General features: G+C 41.2%; 1 protein-coding gene across 3 annotated transcripts in view; it reads left to right on the top strand.

Moving 5' to 3' along the window:
- LOC140713695 (uncharacterized) overlaps positions 1-17,916 on the top strand; it is a 68,746-nt gene that overhangs the window by 25,821 nt on the left and 25,009 nt on the right. For 2 of the 3 annotated variants that reach the window (XM_073024091.1, XM_073024090.1), the window contains exon 3: positions 17,369-17,438. In XM_073024091.1, the coding sequence (XP_072880192.1) occupies positions 17,419-17,438 (20 nt within the window). In that variant the 5' untranslated portion in view covers positions 17,369-17,418. Of the gene's footprint in view, positions 1-16,160; positions 16,412-17,368; positions 17,439-17,916 lie in introns of all 3 variants that reach the window. The other variant, XM_073024092.1, reaches the window with a different exon arrangement.

The raw sequence follows: 17,916 nt of genomic DNA, 5'->3' as shown, positions 1-17,916 counted from the left end.
GGAATATAGAAGAATGCGGGGGGATCTTATTGAAACCAACCTAATGGTAAAAGGACTGGATAGGGTGCTTGCTATGGTGGGGGAATCCAGAACTAGAGGGTACAGCCTCAAAATTGAGGGGCAACCTTTTAGAATAGATGTAAGGGGGGAATTGTTTTAGCCAGAGGGTAGAGAATCTGGGGAAGTTGATTGTTTCCTGATCGGTCAGGGCATCAAAGGATATGGCGAGAAGGCAGGCGTATGGAGTTGAATGATCCAGGATCAGCCATGACAGAATGCTGGAGCGGACTTGATGGGCTGAATGGTCTAATTCTGCTCTTATGTCTCATGGTTTTATGGACATCCTTTGGAATCAGTGCTATTAATTACACTAAAGCCACTATCAGTTTATAATACTCAACAGGAATAAGGAGAATTTGGGAAGTGAATGGGCATTACACCAAAATATTTCACAATGATGTTTATCCATCTCTGCAAGAGGAAGAAATATCTTGAGGGTGAAGATTAAAATAGCAAACATATTTTAATCTGTTGGCTACTTCTAGGAAGCAGGCTATTGTCTCACATCCCCTTCTAAATTCTTGAAGGTCAGTAAAACCACAATGGAATAAAATATGCTGATGCATAATTTATTTTATAAAGCAATGTCGAACACATTTTTATTTACTGTCTGTAAGGACGACAGAGAGTGCTCAAGAAATCCCTGCAGTTAGTTTTAATTTTATAATGTTCTACACAAGTATTATTTGAGAAGCAATTTGCTTGTGTGTTCTTTAATCCAATTGAAAATAGTTTCAGCTTCTGACCGTGCAATCCTTCTCCACCACTGATGCCAGAGTAAGTGCAGGGTTTGGGCTCACTTCATGGGATAAAAGTTAACAAATGAATTATAAGTAAAACTTGTGCAAAAACGTTAATTATTTAAGCATATATTATGAGTATTTATTATCTTTTGTTAGAGATCTCTGAACACTGGCCAGAAGATAATCTGCTGAGGGAACTCAACAAGTCAAGCAGCATCTGTAGGGTCATATTTTGGCCCAAATTCCTTTGCCTCCCCCACAGATACTTCTTGGCCCACTTAATTCCTGCAGCAGGTTGTCCTTTGCTCCATCATCTGTAGTCTCTCTCTTGTATCTCCAGTGGTCAAAAAACATTCTGTAGGAAAGTGCGCAACTTTATGACTCTCTCCATAGGAACCTCTTGTACAGAGTATAAAATGGTGTAGTTTGTGCTTGCCCAGATTTGAGATGCAGTGCATTATACAAAGGGCTTGTTGGTACTTAGTTATGCTAAAGATCCCGTAATTGTTGGATCATTTGTTTTGACAATATCCAAGCATTTATCTACATTTGACAGCCTACATATGGCATTCGTCGGCAATATCAATAGACAGTAGGTGCAGGAGTAGGCCGTTCAGCCCTTCTAGCCAGCTCCGCCATTCACTGTGATCATGGCTGATCATACACAATCAGAACCCCGTTCCTGCCCTCTCCCCATATCCCTTGACTCCGCTATCTATAAGAGCCCTATCTAACTCTCTCTTGAATGCATCCAGAGACTTGGCCTCCACTGCCTTCTGGGGCAGAGCATTCCACATATCCACCACTCTGGGTGAAAAAGTTTTTCCGCATCTCTGTTCTAAACGGCCTAACCCTTATTCTTAAACTGTGGCCTCTAGTTCTGGACTCACCCATCAGCGGGAACATGCTTCCTGCCTCCAGCGTGTCCAATCCCTTAATAATCTTATATGTTTCAATCAGATCCCCTCTCATCCTTCTAAATTCATGTCTACATCCATCACCATTAATATCATAGTATTGCCTTTGATCAGAAATGCAAGTGGATCAGTTACTTGCAGAGCGGAACAACGAGAGCAAGTCGATGGCTGGGTATCATGCAGTGACTCAATTCCAAACATCACCCTCAATCCCGTACCCCCAGAACCTTTCTGCCTTGTATGAAACCAGTCAGGATTGTAATGGAATACCTGCAATTTGCCTGATGTGTATTGCTTCAGTAACATCCAGGAAGCTCAGCATCATTCAGGACACACTAACTTGCTGAGTTGGCACCCGTGTGTTCCGCAAATCTTCATTTTCTCCACCAACAGTGTACAAAAATTCTAGCGTGCAGCATCTACAAAATGCACTGCAGTTCTTCTGGAAAACCCATGGCCTCCCAGCACCACATATGGCAAGAACGTTGGAATACCACCACCACCTGGTTTCCCCCCACTCCCGCAAGCCAGCCCTTTGTCATCATTGGGTCTAAATCTGAGAACAATCTATCCAGCAGCACAGAGTACCTACACCAGTGGGCAGCTCACTACCACCTTCTCAGGAGCAGGAAAGGAAAAATGCTGGCTTGCTAGTGGTGCCATGTCATCCCCGACCCCAAAAAGTCTATGGTTTTTGGATGGAAGAAATTATTGGATGAAGCTCTGATCCAGTTTTTTAAAATCACTAACATTTATAAATTGTCTATAAGATCAGCACTATAAGATGCAGTACAAGCCTAGTTTTAATTCCTGTTCTCAATCCTTTAAGATAATGGTTCACAGCCGTACATGCGTACAGAATTGGTTACTTGTTGGATAGACAGTTCAGCACACTCAGAATTTGCAAATGGTTTTGAAAAGTTCAGGAAGTGGGATGATCAATATGTCAGATTTTTTTTAAATAACCTTTCAATATCATGAAATAACTGCTCTCCAATCTTGGTTCTCCAGAACTGGTGGCCTGATGAGGATCATAGCCTTAAATGCTTTCCAAGCAATCGGATCAGTCTTTGAGGGTAATCAGCTGACATTTGTTGATTTAATTATCCCACTTGTTGTAAGTGGGTGATTCCGGGGGAATGTCCAGGAATTCATTGAGAAAGTTTACCAAGGGCTGTTCTTGAAATTGGCTACATATGGTATGTTTCACTTTTTTGTATTCTGTGCCTGTATCAAGGGAAATCAAAACAATGATGTACTGTGCTGCAGTGGAGGTCTCATTTTGTGACCTTGGTGCATCTTGACATTTTCCCTCCCCTGGAAGAGTATCTCCTTCAATGTAACTATTTGGCCTTGGAGTTTAATATTTGCATGGTATTAGAACCTTGTAGTCTATAAAGACATTCTAGATTTCTTTCCCCTGAAAACATTAATGGACAGGCATTACCACCATCTATCTGGAACTAGCTGGAGTCTTCTGTTTGCTTCTTTCTTGTAGACCCTACCATTTTGCTTTAAATGCTGCATTTGCTGGTCAATGTCTTAACTTGCAGCTGACGATCGGGTTTTATTTCCTGAACTTCCACAAAAGTATTTTTGCAAATTTTCACTTAACCATTATTAACAAATTTACTCTTAGTTTCTTCATGAAATCAGTGGTGGAAACTGATCTTTGGAACAAACATGTATTGCTGCCAAATGCATAATGGCTTCTGGAGAATAGTATTCCCACCCACTAACATTTATGATCTTCAGCAGGCCTGCCAACATCAAGAAAGCCACAGCTTCCTTCTGTTAAGTACACTCCTTAATTAACTTCAGAATTTTTTTTTGGTGATGGTATTTTTAAAAAAAAATTTAAATGCCAAATTTAATTCTCATTCTCATTGGGTGGGAATATTCAAACCATGAAGTATTGCACAATCCATTCAATTATCTGAAGAATAATACTAGTTCATTATTACTTAAAGTGAACCATTATTTGGGATTCTTAACAGTGGAATTAGTTTGGAGCTGGCTGCCTTGGATGGTTTTTAGATTTCAAAGTCATCATCTGTCTTTAGTGGAATCATTCTGTAGAACAGATTTTTGTGTCATTTAGATCTAATTGGACAGGTCTTTGTGAATTCTAGTGCAAGCAAGTTGAAGTTTAATTGTCAGTCAACTATACATGAACACAGCCAAACAAAACAGGGCCAAGGTGCGAAACACAGTACCAACAGTCACATACAGCATAGGACACATATAAGATAGCAGGCATATATGAAATATCAATAAAATACAGGCACACACAAAAAAAAGGTCCAAGACCCTGAGTCCATGAATTTGCTGGAGTCTGAAAGGGAATAAATTACAATTGTGTATTGTATTCACTTCTGCCCAGTGAACAGGGGTGGGGGGGGGGGGTTAGGAGTACAGATTCCAGCTTGTACGCCGCGCTACACCATGGCTTGTGGCCTAACCCTCGCCATGACCAAGGCCACACAGCTCCCCTGCCGTCCACCAATAAATCAGTGAATTGGACTGGCAGCACTCCACATCAGCAATGTCCAACAGGGTCTTGCAATCACGAGAAGTGACAGAGAGGATCACTCGCTGTTAAGACTGCACACCTTCGCGCGCCAACAGCTCTCTGATACAGCTGCATGATCCACGCCAAGTCCGGCTCCTTCAGTTTCTCCGCCAATGAGCAGCTCGCTGATGGGGTAGGCCTGCAGTACTTTACATTCTTAATATCCAGCAGGATCTTGTAATCATAAAAAAGGCGTTTAGAAAGGACAATAACACTTTTGACCCCGTGAAAGCTGGCACAATCAAACACGCCAGCAATTCACCTAAATTAAGTAATTTGAGAATTATTTTCACAGTAAATGACAATAAAATAATGTGTATGTGTACTCAGATAATGTAAGTGAAAACATTCAAATAATATGCTTAAAAATTTTCTGTCACAAGCTTTAAAAACAATAGGACAAATAGGTCAAAACAAATGTGTTTTGACCATGCTGTATTTCATGGTGTTTAGACATTAGAGTTATAGTTCCACTCAAATTTTATTGTTCAATCAAGTACATCTGTATTCTTCTCTAATGAAAGAATGCTATAGACAAAAATACAAATTCACAGCAATGTTTAACTAAAATTGCCATTTATAATTATTTTGTTTTGTTCTAGTCAGATATGTAGCCAGTCAGAAGGAGAGCTTCCCCTATGTGAGTTTTTTAAATGAAATTTGTTCCAAAGTTTTTGGTATCATAATGTACTGTTTCTAATTAAGATTGAGCAGAAAGTTTGGTATCTGGATTAAATTAATTTTAAAGCAGTAAGAGTTGAGATTTGTGCATTTTGTTACTTCATCTTTGACATTAACAATTACAGAGTGCCCATCACTGACCTCTTTTTAAACAAAAGTTGAATTTTTGTTTCTTCCTCACGTGTTCTTCAGAGCCCACAGCCTCCTGTATAAAAAGGCATCATTTTGTTAGAAGCATACCATTTGGTGTTGGAGGGGGGAGGTTTAGATTACTAATCCTGTGAGGAAAAAGGACAAGATTTAAGTATCAGCTGAGTCATGTCTCTGTGGGTGGAATGGTCGAATTGCTAGTTCTTAATTTTCAGATTCATTCAAAACCAAAAACTTAATGTTAGATTTAATCTTCTGGTTTGTTTTTGAGTTTTAAACATATGAAAGCATTAATTTAAATGTTGGTTGATTGTAATTCCATGAATTCCCTTGGTTCCTTAACATGTAATATTCTTGCTTAACAGCTTCATTTTTTAATTTTTCAATATTCTCTTTTGGGACTGGAAGGACCATCAGGTTTACACTTTGCAGAAGTGTTTCCTGAATATCATAGTGCTAAATCTGGTTATGGCCCTTGTCTTGGATTTTCAACAGATCTAGTTTTCCTGTATCTATCCAGTCAACACCTTTTCTTAAATCATCGCAGGTACCTTCACAGGGCTGTTATGAATGGGGAATTACGGGTAATACCCACCTCCTATAATCTAATTTGTTAACTAATTTACGATTTTTGTGTCAGTTACCTTAGTATACGTTGGCAAAATTGTGATGAAGTTCAGTATTTGTGAAGTCATTAGCTTTGAGATACCAGAAAAAAAAGATCCACTTAACTTTTTTTAAATGGTGAGTTAGTTTTACAGGAGTAGAGAGATTTAAGGATGAAAGTACAGAAATCACTCCCAAATACTGAGCTCTCCCTGCCATGGTTTTGCCTATGTGTAATAATGCAGATAGTCAACATTTAGCAAGGAAGTTTGCAGCCTTTTGACTGGAAATAATGAATGCGTCTCTACAGATTTGATCCATCTTGATCATTGCTCTCTTTTGTGTTGAAATGATGGGCTTTTATTTTCTGGTTATATTACATTGCTATAACCAGTAGGAGAGCCTATGGCATAAGCAGGTTGTAGCAGTGAAATTGATTATTCCTTGGAGCTTGAACTGTATATTGTAACAACACTTCAAAAATTATTCTTTGATATATTATGGTTATGAAAAATGCCTCATTGGGTGTCTTTTTATATAAAATATATATATTGCCCCAACTCTAAGTAAAAAGGTACAACAGTGCCTCTTTCAGCTCAGACAGTTGAGTAAGTTTGGTATGGGCCCCCAAATCCTAAGAACTTTCTACAGGGGCACAATTGAGAGCATCCTGACTGGCTGCATCACTGTCTGGTATGGGAACTCTACCTCCCTTAATTGCAGGACTCTGCAGAGAGTGGTGTGGACAGCCCAGCACATCTGCAGTTGTGAACTTCCCATGATTCAGGACATTTACAAGGACAGGTCTTTAAAAAGGGCCTGTAGGATCATTGGGGACCCAAGTCATCCCAACCACAATTTCTTCCAGCCACTACCATCCGGGAAGTGGTACCGCAGCACAAAAGCCAGGACCAATAGGCTCCAGGACAGTTTCTTCCGCCAGGCCAACAGACTGATGAACTCGCACTGATTTGAGTCTACTCTATATTACATTGACTGTTCTATTTATTATAAATTACTATGATTGCACATTGCACATTGAGATGCAGACGTAACAAAGATTTTTACTCATGTATGTAAAGGATGTAAGAAATAAAGTGAATTCAATTCAAATGTTTTGTTCGTCGTGAGTTCTTGTCATTTGAAAACTTTGTTAAAATTGTTTACTGACATCCTTTGTTACTTCTGTATTATATTATTGAAGTTAAGTGATTTGAAATTAAGTCAAGATGTAGTTGGACCTACTTGGAGATAGGACTATGTTCTACTTAGAAAATGAAACTGGACAGGTTGTGGAAGTCTTGGTGTGGGGAACATTTTATGAATGGTGACCATAATTCTGTAAGTTTCTAGGTAGTTATGATTTGAAAAAGGATTGGTCCACACAGGTTAATATCATAAATGGGAGGACAGCTGATTTGTGATCATGTAAGAGAGTTCTTGGTGAGAGTGGGAGCAGATTCTGAATGTAAAACAGCATCTGACAAGTAAGAGCCTTGTAAGTGTTTGCAAGAGTTCAGGGCCAGCAAGTTCTGGTAAGGGGGAAAAGGCAAAGATGGCAAGATTACTGGAGCTTGGATGACAAAAGGATATTGAAGATTTGTTCAGTTAAAGGAAGCGTATGACAGTATAAGCAATCAGAGTCGGGAGTTTCTAGGAATATAGAATGTATAGGAAAGAACTTCAGAAATTAGGAGGGCATAAAGGCCCATGAAATATCCTTGGGGAGCAAGATTCAGGAGAATCCCAGGGTATTCTATGATGGGTATTAGCGTAGTCAGGGAAAGAGTGAGTCACTTTGGGGACCAAAGGGGTAATCTGTATGGAGCCAAGTGATTGAAATATTCCTAAATGAATATTTCTCATTTGTTTACAACTGTGATGAAATTGGAAGAATTTGAGTTTAGGGATGGGCAAATGTATAATCTGAAGCACAATGGTACTATATTGGGGCAGTGGTGTTGGTAAATTGCCTGAATTAGATGACAATCCTAAGAGGAGTTATCTACATTTGGAAAGGCAGGGACTGATCAGATATAGCCTGACAACTTCCATGTGGGAGGGGAAATGTGGGGGGGAGGTGGATGTAGAATCCCAACTGAGAACTTGGAGGGATCTAAGAAGATTGATAAAGGCAGGGTGGTAGAAGTTAACTATATGAATGTTAAGAAGGCATTGACAAAGTCCCATGCAGTAGATTAGTAGGTTGAGAATGAGTACACATTTAAAGTTACCAAATGGAGTCTGAAAGGGGATACGAGGTGAAATGTTTTGACACTGAACTCTTCTTCCGTGCCCGGCATGACGCTGAACTCTTCTTCCGTCGCTTACGTCTCCAAGCCTACTACTTTAACAAGGATTCCCCTCCCCCTATTGATGACCCCTTCTCCCGTCTTCAACCCTCCTCTTCCTCCTGGACACCTCCGCCAGGCCTTCTACCTGCACTCGATCTTTTCATCTCCAACTGTCGCCGAGACATCAACCGTCTCAACTTCACCACTCCTCTCTCCTGTTCCAACCTCACTCCCTCTGAACGCACTGCCCTCCACTCTCTCCGCACTAACCCCAACCTCACCATCAAACCCACAGACAAAGGTGGTGCCGTAGTAGTCTGGCGGACGGACCTCTACCTCAGTGAGGCCAAACGGCAGCTCTCTGACACCTCCTCTGACTTACCCCTGGAACAGGACCCAACCAAAAAACATCAAACCATTGTCTCCCGTACCGTCACTGCCCTTATCAACTCCGGAGACCTTCCATCCTCAGCCAAAAAACTCATAATTCCCACACCCTGCACTGCTCGCTTTTACCTCCTCCCCAAGATCCATAAGCCTGACTGTCCTGGTAGGCCTATAGTTTCGGCCTGCTCCTGTCCCACCAAACTTGTATCTGCCTACCTCGACTCCATTTTGTCACCCATAGTTCAGTCCCTCCCTACCTACATCCAGGATACATCCCATGCCCTCCACCTCTTCAATAACTTCCAGTTCCCCGGCCCCAACCGCTTCAATTTCACCATGGATGTCCAATCCTTATACACTTCAATTCCCCATCAAGAAGGCCTCAAAGCCCTCCGCTACTTTCTGAACAATAGACCTCGCCAGTTCCCCAACACCACCACACTCCTCAGGTTGGCGGAACTGGTACTCACACTTAATAACTTCTCTTTCGGCACTTCCCACTTTCTCCAGACCAAGGGTGTAGCTATGGGCACTCGCATGGGCCCTAGCTATGCCTGCCTCTTCGTGGGTTATGTGGAACAGTCTATGCTCCAAATCTATACTGGTACTGCTCCCCAACTTTTCCTTCGATACATTGCCGACTACATTGGTGCTGCTTCCTGCACCCATGCTGAGCTCATCAATTTCATTGACTTTGCCTCTAACTTTCACCCAGCCCTCAAATTCACTTGGTCCATCTCGGACACTTCTCTCCCCTTTCTCGATCTCTCGGTCTCCATCTCTGGACCGTCCACTGACATCTTCTATAAACCCAATGACTCCCATAACTACCTTGATTATACCTCTTCCCACACTGCCAAATGCAAAAATTCTATTCCCTATTCCCAGTTCCTCCGTCTCCGCCGCATCTGCTCCAAGGATGAGGCTTTCCATTCCAGGACATCCCAAATGTCCTCTTTCTTTAAGAATCGTGGTTTCCCTTCTGCCGTCATCAATAATGCCCTCACCCGCATTTCTTTCATCTCCCGCACTTCAGCCCTCACCCCATCCTCCGGTCACTACACCAGGGACCGTGTCCCCCTTGTCCTCACCTATCACCCCACCAGCCTCCGAATCCAGTATATTATCATCCGCAACTTCTGCCACCTTCAACAGGACTCCACCACTAAGGACATCTTTCCCTCTCTACCCCTCTCTGCTTTTCGCAGGGATCGTTCCCTCCGCGACTGCCTGGTCCACACGTCCCTCCCTACAGATCTCCCACCTGGTACCTTATCCCTGCAAGCTTAAGTGCTACACCTGTCCCTACACCTCATCTCTTACCACTATTCAAGACCCTAAACAGTCCTTCCAGGTGAGGCAACACTTCACTTGTGAGTCTGTTGGGGTAATCTATGGCATCCAATGCTCCCGGTGCAGCCTCCTCTACATCGGTGAGACCCGATGCAGATTGGGGGACCGCTTCGTCGAGCACCTACGCTCTGTCCGCCACAACGGACAGGATCTCCTGGTTGCCACTCACTTCAACTCTCCTTCACATTCCCATTCGGATATATCCATACATGGCCTCCTCTACTGCCATGATGAGGCCAAACTTCGGTTGGAGGAACAACATCTCATCTACCGTCTGGGTAGTCTCCAGCCCCTTGGTATGAACATCGAATTCTCCAACTTTGGTAATTCCCTCCCTCTCCCTTCCCCATCCCACCTTCACTCTGTCTCCTCTTCTAGCTGCCTATCACCTCTCATGACTCTGCCTTCTTCTACTACCCATAGTGCTTTCCCCTTAGATTCCTTCTTCACCTCTCCTGCCTATCCCCTCCCTACTTCCCCTCCCTCACCTCTTGATCTTTCCTCTGATTGGTTTTCCACCCTCCCCCCTCCTTCTTTATAGGGCCCCTGCCCCCTCCTCCTTTAGTCCTGACGAAGGGTCTCGACTCGAAACGTTGACTGCTCCTTTCAACGGATGCTGCCCGACCTGCTGAGTTCATCCAGCTTTTTTGTACATCATGTTTTGCACAGTCATTTTTATTGTGAAGATTTGAGATATTCACTTGAATGTGCAATGCATTGGGGGATATTGACTTATTGTGGGCAATGGGTCTGGTGTAAATAGGGAAAGGGGCCAAATGATGTGGTGGACTAAAGGACGTTTCTATGTTGTGCAACTCTGACTCTAAAGTTGAGTGTTATTACCGGGTACTGCACAGTTTTGCATCTGTGTAGTCTCTAGTTTATTCAATTGAGAATTGTGGTTTAAAGAGAACTTGGTAAGTATGCATGCAAAATAAATATTAAAATGTCTGAGAGGATATTCCATTATGGAAGTAAGCTAGGTTTCTCGTCATAACTTGCGATTCTGGTAATCTATCTCATGGATGTGTACAACAAAGTCGTTAAATGCTGAAAATACTCAGCAGATCAGACGCAGCTGTGAAAAGATAGTGAGTGAACATTTCAGATTAATGGCCATTCTGATTTGTATCCAGTTCTTTGTTTATATTTCAAATTCGAAGTATCTTGAGGATTTTGGCTTTAAATATATTACAAGATAGTGCTGCGGAAAATATGTTCTGTTAATAATGTGAAATCTACTATTAAAGGATTTCCATAAAATCTTCAGTAAAATCAGCAAATACTTGGGGAATTGTCTTTAGAGGTGGAAGATCTTATTTCTCATGTGACTGAGTCTGTTGAGGAAGAGACCAAATTACTATAGTAGGTGATGATACTCCATTATGTATTGAATGTTTGATCTCGTTGGTGTACAGTTTCTTCTCCAAGATGCAATGTCACCTTGATTTGGATTAAATCAGAAGAGCTACCTACCAAACGTTATGATGGGAGCACTCAATTCCTTTCGCCTCTTTTCCCTTTTGCACTATTTATATTTGTAACTTTTAATAATTTGATGTCTTGAACTGTACAGCTGGGACAAAACTACAAACTTAATGACATATGTCAGTGATAATGAGTGAATTCATTACGCATTGGTAATCATTTTCCAAAGTTCTATAGATTCAGGAACAGTTCCTGCTGATTGGAGGGTGGCTAATGTTGTCCCACTTTTCAAGAAAGGAGGGAGAGCGAAAACAGGGAATTATAGACCAGTTAGCGTGATGTCAGTGGTGGGAAAGATGCTGGAGTCAATTATAAAAGAGGAAATTACGACACATTTGGATAGCAGTAGAAGGATCAGTCCAAGTCAGCATAGATTTATGAAGGGAAAATCATGCTTGACTAATCTTCTGGAGTTTTTTGAGGATGTAACTATGAAAATGGACAAGGGAGAGCCAGTGGATGTAGTGTACCTGGACTTCCAGAAAGCTTTTAAGTCCCATATAGGAGATTAGTGGGCAAAATTAGGGGACATGGTATTGGGAGCAGAGTACTGACTGATTGAAAATTGGCTGGCTGACAGGAAACAAAGGAAACAGGAAGAGTAACGATTAACTGGTCCCTTTCGGAATGGCAGGCTGTGACCAGTGGGGTACCGCAAGGTTCGGTGCTGGGACCGCAGCTGTTTACAATATACATTAATGATTTAGATGAAGGAATTAAAAGTAACATTAGCAAATTTGCTGATGACACAAAGCTGGGTGGCAGTGTGAAATGTCAGGAGGATGTTATGAGAATGCAGGGTGACTTGGACAGGTTGGGTGAGTGGGCAAATGTATGGCAGATGCAGTTTAATGTGGATAAATGGGAGGTTATCCACTTTGGTGGCAAGAACAGGAAGGCAGATTATCTAAATGGAGTCAAGTTAGGAAAAGGGGAAGTACAACTAGATCTAGGTGTTCTTGTACATCAGTCAATGAAAGCAAGCATGCAGGTTCAGCAGGCAGTGAAGAAAGCTAATGGCATGCTGGCCTTTATAAAAAGAGGAATTGAGTATAGGAGTAAAGAGGTCCTTCTGCAGCTGTACAGGGCCCTGGTGAGACCCCACCTGGAGTATTGTGTGCAGTTTTGGTCTCCAAATTTGAGGAAGGACATTCTTGCTATTGGGGGAGTGCAGCGTAGGTTCACAAGGTTAATTCCCGGAATGGCGGAACTGTCATATGTTGAAAGATTGGAGTGACTGGGCTTGTATACGCTGGAATTTAGAAGGATGAGAGGGGATCTGATTGAGACATATAAGATTATTAAGGGATTGAACACACTGGAGGCAGGAAGCATATTCCCGCTGATGGGTGAGTCCAGAACTAGAGGCCACAGTTTAAGAATAAGGGGTAGGCCATTTAGAACAGAGATGCGGAAAAACTTTTTCACCCAGAGAGTGGTGGATATGTGGAATGCTCTGCCCCAGAAGGCAGTGGAGGCCAAGTCTCTGGATGCATTCAAGAGAGAGTTAGATGGAGCTCTTATAGATAGCGGGGTCAAGGGATATGGGGAGAGGGCAGGAACAGGGTACTGATTGTGTATGATCAGCCATGATCACAGTGAATGGCGGTGCTGGCTAGAAGGGCCGAATGGCCTACTCCTGCACCTACTGTCTGTTGTCTATAATTCTGATTCCCCTGCTTTTTCCTGTAATGTTGCAACTTTTGAGTTGCTCTTTTAAGTGACTGCCCAGTTCCCTTTTAGAAAGCACTAAATGTCTGACCTTGCAGCTGAATTTCCTCATTTCTCCCACCCCCCGAAATATTCCAGTAAGTCTTCTCTTACACTTTCACTAGCTATTCAGGTCAAGAAGTAGCAGCAGCAACTTGGGATGAAGAACTTCTGGCTTTGTTGGCAATGCCTGTACCCCAATCATTTTTTTTTCTCTATTAATGTGATAAATAGTGATGTCTGCAATAAAACAGATGTGCTATTTTTGTAAGGAGAGTATGTGAAATATGGCATAATTACAATTGTAAGAAAACTGCCAATTATTACATCTCAAAATTCCATGTCAGAAACCTCGTCCTGTTAGTATCAAGTGATTAGATTTTTGATTTAACTTTTACATATCTTTAAGACAGTGTGAAAACACAAGAAATAATGTATTTGTAAATATACGGTATATTCATACTTGCCATCAGAGATAACTGGCTGTTCCCCTTTAATGACACTTCTTTATTCAAGTAATTTGTATGTCTGATTTACAGTAATACAGACACAAACACGAGAAGATCTGCAGATGCTGGAAATTCAAGCAACACACACAAAATAATACAGAGTTGGGTTTGCATTTGAGTCTTGCTAATCTGTTTACTGAAGTTTAGCATCCAGGTTCGTCTTGGCAGAGTTCTGCTTTGTGGGGAGGAAAAGGAAACAGGAATTTCCTAACTATTTGATTTCACTGTTACATGATTAGAATAATTGGTTGCTGACGTGTTTCCAGGTTGAAACTTTTAACTTGTGGGAATTGTATTCTTGATTGTTGTTACTACTCAAGACTATGTTGAGCATTTTGTACATTAAGGAGGGGCACTTCTTGTTTCCGTTCTGGAGCCTGCCAAGACAAGGCAACAGACTAAAGCAGCAAATAATCTCCTTTTCTGCAGTGCAAACACTAGGATTGATCAAATACAGTGTAAATTCTTCACTCAAAGCATTCAGGCAACATGTCTATGAAGGGTTAAAAATGTTTTGATGAAATTTGCGCAATACAAATGAATTTGAGATGCATTATCACACAGAGTTTATTGATGTGATTAAACGTACTGCTGCCTCATTTTCCTCTTAGCTGCACTGACACAATTGACAACATACTAACCTCGTACTGTCGCCTGGTCAGCTAAGATTGAGGCATGCTTTTGAGTCATTTTTAGAGCAATTCATGTTGCTGTTTTTCCTGTAGTCAAGCATTTGAAGCCCTGTATTTTAGTTCCTGAAGGCTGAGCTGGTCATTTCAAGTTCAGAATGCCAGTGATTTTGCAAATTTTGGAGGACTTTTTCTTTTGCCACCTTTCTCTTGTTTCTCACTTCAAGCACTCGTCTAAAGATGCACATTCTTTGAAGTAACATTCCCTTAAATGTTGAGGATTGTGAATACTGGGAAACTCATGAAGGAGCAGTGCATGGGAGGCTGAAGTTGTGAACTCCACGTTCATTTGACTGGCATCCAATTCATTCACTCAGTGAACTAAGTACAGTGGATGTCTTTTTAAAATGTAGGAATTTGCCAAGTTTTCTTCAATGACACCTCCTTAAACAACTCCCAAGTGTCTTGCTCACTGATTTTTTTCTGGAAAATCTGTTGCTCTTCTTGCATTGTTGGTGGGCTTAAATATACTGGAACTCTACTCAGTGGCACTATTCAATCATCCGCACCAAGGAAAATGCAGCTGTGCAAGGAAGACCCACGTAAAAGCAACTGGAGAATTGATTTCATTGAAATCAACTCAAAAACATGTAAACGACCAGGATGTCAGTAACACTGCCTTAGCAGATAATTCACTCAAGCATCAACTTGGTTCTTTACTCAAGCTTTGGTGAGAAAGGGTATTGGGTTTTCAGTTTATGATCCGCTGAACTGTGAGCCTATAATAAAAAGGTATGACTGGTGTTAAGCAATGTGGTACTTGAACTCCTCTGAGCTTGACCTACACTGAAAACTTTGGAGCCACAACAGGTCACTTGGCTTCTCAAGTCTGCTACTGCATTTGATAACATAGCTGCTCTTACTGTGTAATGTTAGCTCTGCATTCCCAAATATTCTTGTGCAGAGTACATTTATTGTCAATGTATACATTATCCAACCTTGAGATTCATCTCCTAACAGGCAGCCACAAAACAAAGAAACCCAGAAGAACCATTTTTTTTAATAAGTAGACTGTCAAGCACTCAATTTGCAGGGGGGGGAAAACATGCAAAACAAAAAAACACAAGGAAATAGTGTTCGGAACTGAAGTACACAAAGAGAGTCTCTCCACAGACCCTTAGTTCAGAGCAGAGCAGCCAGTGGAACCGGCCCATCCCTCACCTAGGGGATCTGACACTCTGACCTTTTCAATCTGTCGTGGTGCCTAAATCGTTGATCAGACAGTGCTTTCATACGCTGTCGGGTCTGGACCCTGCACCTTGATTTGGCTTGTACCTAACCTTTCCAATATGGTCTGGCACTTAAATCAGCCAAACCTTGGGTCTTTCTTACTCTTGGCAATGGGACCGCTGCCTCGCCTCGTTTCTGCCACATTGAATTGCCTCCACGTCCAAAGAGAAGTTGTCGACTATTGTTTTCGATGATCAGAAAGAGAGTGATGAACAAGCATTTAGTTCATTGACCACCAGCCAGAAGTTGCTGAGATTCACCAGCTCCATCTTAAACCGGAATCATACACTGTCGTGTTTATCAGACATCTAACTACAAATGCTTAAAAGATATACAAAAACACTTTCTACTGCCATTTGAGAAGAAGCATGACTCTTCGCTCTCAGTAGAAAGAGTTTTTGAATTAAGGCGTGAAATCTTAATTTTTAATTAAGGTTCTAGGTTCTCCCAGTTTAGAAAATAATTCCTTCCATATCTACCCTGTTAAGACCTAGCTGGAACTTGTGAAGCAGCAAGAAATGGTTTGTGATGTGCTGGCAGTTTCCTAGCCAAACTACAGACTGGCAGAGAGATTGGAGGAGTCATTGAGAGCACGTGTATCCATGGAGATATAATTATATGTGTAGAATGCAAATTTAAACAAATATATGTGAACCGAATACATGAGTTAGCTTAGCCATTCAAGAACAGCTAACTCAAAGTTCCAAGTAAATTTATTATCAAAGTACATCTATGTCACCATTTACTTCCTTGTGATGCATTTTCTTGCAGGTATTTACAGGAAAATAAAGAAAGACAGTTTATGAGAAACAACACATGACAAAGACTGACAAACGTTCAGTGTGTAAAAGAGAACAAATCATGCCAATGATAAACAAAGTAAATGAATGATGCTGGGGAGAAGAATTGTAGAGTCCTTGAAAGTGAGTCAATAGGTTGTGGAGTCAGTTCAGCATTAAGGTGAATCAAGTTACCCACAACCTAACAGTTCATTGGCAACAGAGCAGAATGGAAAGGCTTACGTAAGCACTGCTACTTGTATTTGCTGTACCTGTCCCCAATGACTCACCAGTGTTGCTGAGGGTTCCTAACCCAGATTATTCCAGCCACGAGCCTCACAGCATCCAGAGCAGGAATTAAAGAGGAGAAAGAGTAAAGGCTTGTTGCTGCATCATGGTATAATTTTTTTTTGCGCCCATGCACCTGATCTTTCTAAATTGGGTGGAATGCCGAGGTGTGAATTGACGTCAATTCGTTTGGGAATTGTTGCAGGGTAATCAGTATCTGTGCAAGAACTGTCTATGTGTATGGTTGGCTTGAGTCTGGCATCTGCCAAGTGGCTGAGGGGAAGGGAAGGGTGATGGCAAACAAAAGCCACATTACTTCCAAGATTGATCATAGATCAAAGACACTAGTCATTTGTGGTTTAAGTTTATGACTCACCTTACCAGCTGTATCTTATCTGGTCTTACTTACCACTATCTTCCTAATTCCACAAGCTGTTCAAAAGCTTTTCAGAGTGAGTGAGTTGCAAGGAGCAGCCACTGTCTGAGGACACTTGCTGGATCCCATTTTTAGAAGCAGAGGATCCCAGCTGGGGATTTGATTTCACAATTACAATTCCCGTGTTAATTTTATCATTTATGGTTCTGCAATCAAATTTATTTTCTTTATTTAATTTTGAACCAGCCTCCTCATTCTAGTTGAGCTGAATTTGCCTGGGGTATGTCTTCTGGTGTGACTTGTGCCCAAATGATCATTGTTAATTTGCAACCCAAGAGAGTGATTGTTGCTAGACTTGCATTTCTCTGCAGCCAGTCACTCTTCTGACATTCCTAGTCTAGGGATGCTGAGTGAATATGTTGGAAGTAAAACGGTGACCATATGAGGTACCCCGATTGCCTTTATGATCTATGGTATGTTCACCACCACATTCAGATATTGTTTTCTGAACCTCCTTTGCACTCTGATTTTTGCAGCATCTGGACTCTGCATGCGGTAATGAAAAGACAGCTAATGTAAAGACACAATGGAACTCTATTGGTACATGTAAGTACTGTAGCCCTGTCAAATTAAATTTTACTGCAGTGAAATCATGTATGGATTGGGTTTATGTTTTGAAGATAATTCTTTATGTAGACAAAGACATGATTTAAAATATTTTAAACATTTTTATTTTGTTTCTTTGCTTGCTCTAAAATTAATTGGCAAAAGAAAATTAAGATTCGATGTCCTACTATTCTGAGTGACTAGTTCTCTGATGTTGTTTTTATTTTAACATTTGTTCTTGACATTGATGCAAAATTGTTATTTACTGATTAATGATCTAATCTGCATTCTTGGATTACTTAGATTGCAATCCTTAAATACATCTAATGATGTAAGTGACTGAAGATGCAACTGAATCTCATTAATCAATTGTATCTTGGTCTCCCTTAATTTATCAAGTCTTCACCTTCCAAGCATGGCTATTTTATGTAGATCTTATGATTTTCCTAGATTGTTAAACTAGTTTATTGAATTTAAT

Source organism: Hemitrygon akajei, chromosome 20 (genome assembly GCF_048418815.1).
Source record: "Hemitrygon akajei chromosome 20, sHemAka1.3, whole genome shotgun sequence".
Classification (NCBI taxonomy): domain Eukaryota; kingdom Metazoa; phylum Chordata; class Chondrichthyes; order Myliobatiformes; family Dasyatidae; genus Hemitrygon; species Hemitrygon akajei.
Note: the sequence above shows the minus strand (reverse complement) of the source record. Positions and strands in the feature narration are given on the sequence as shown.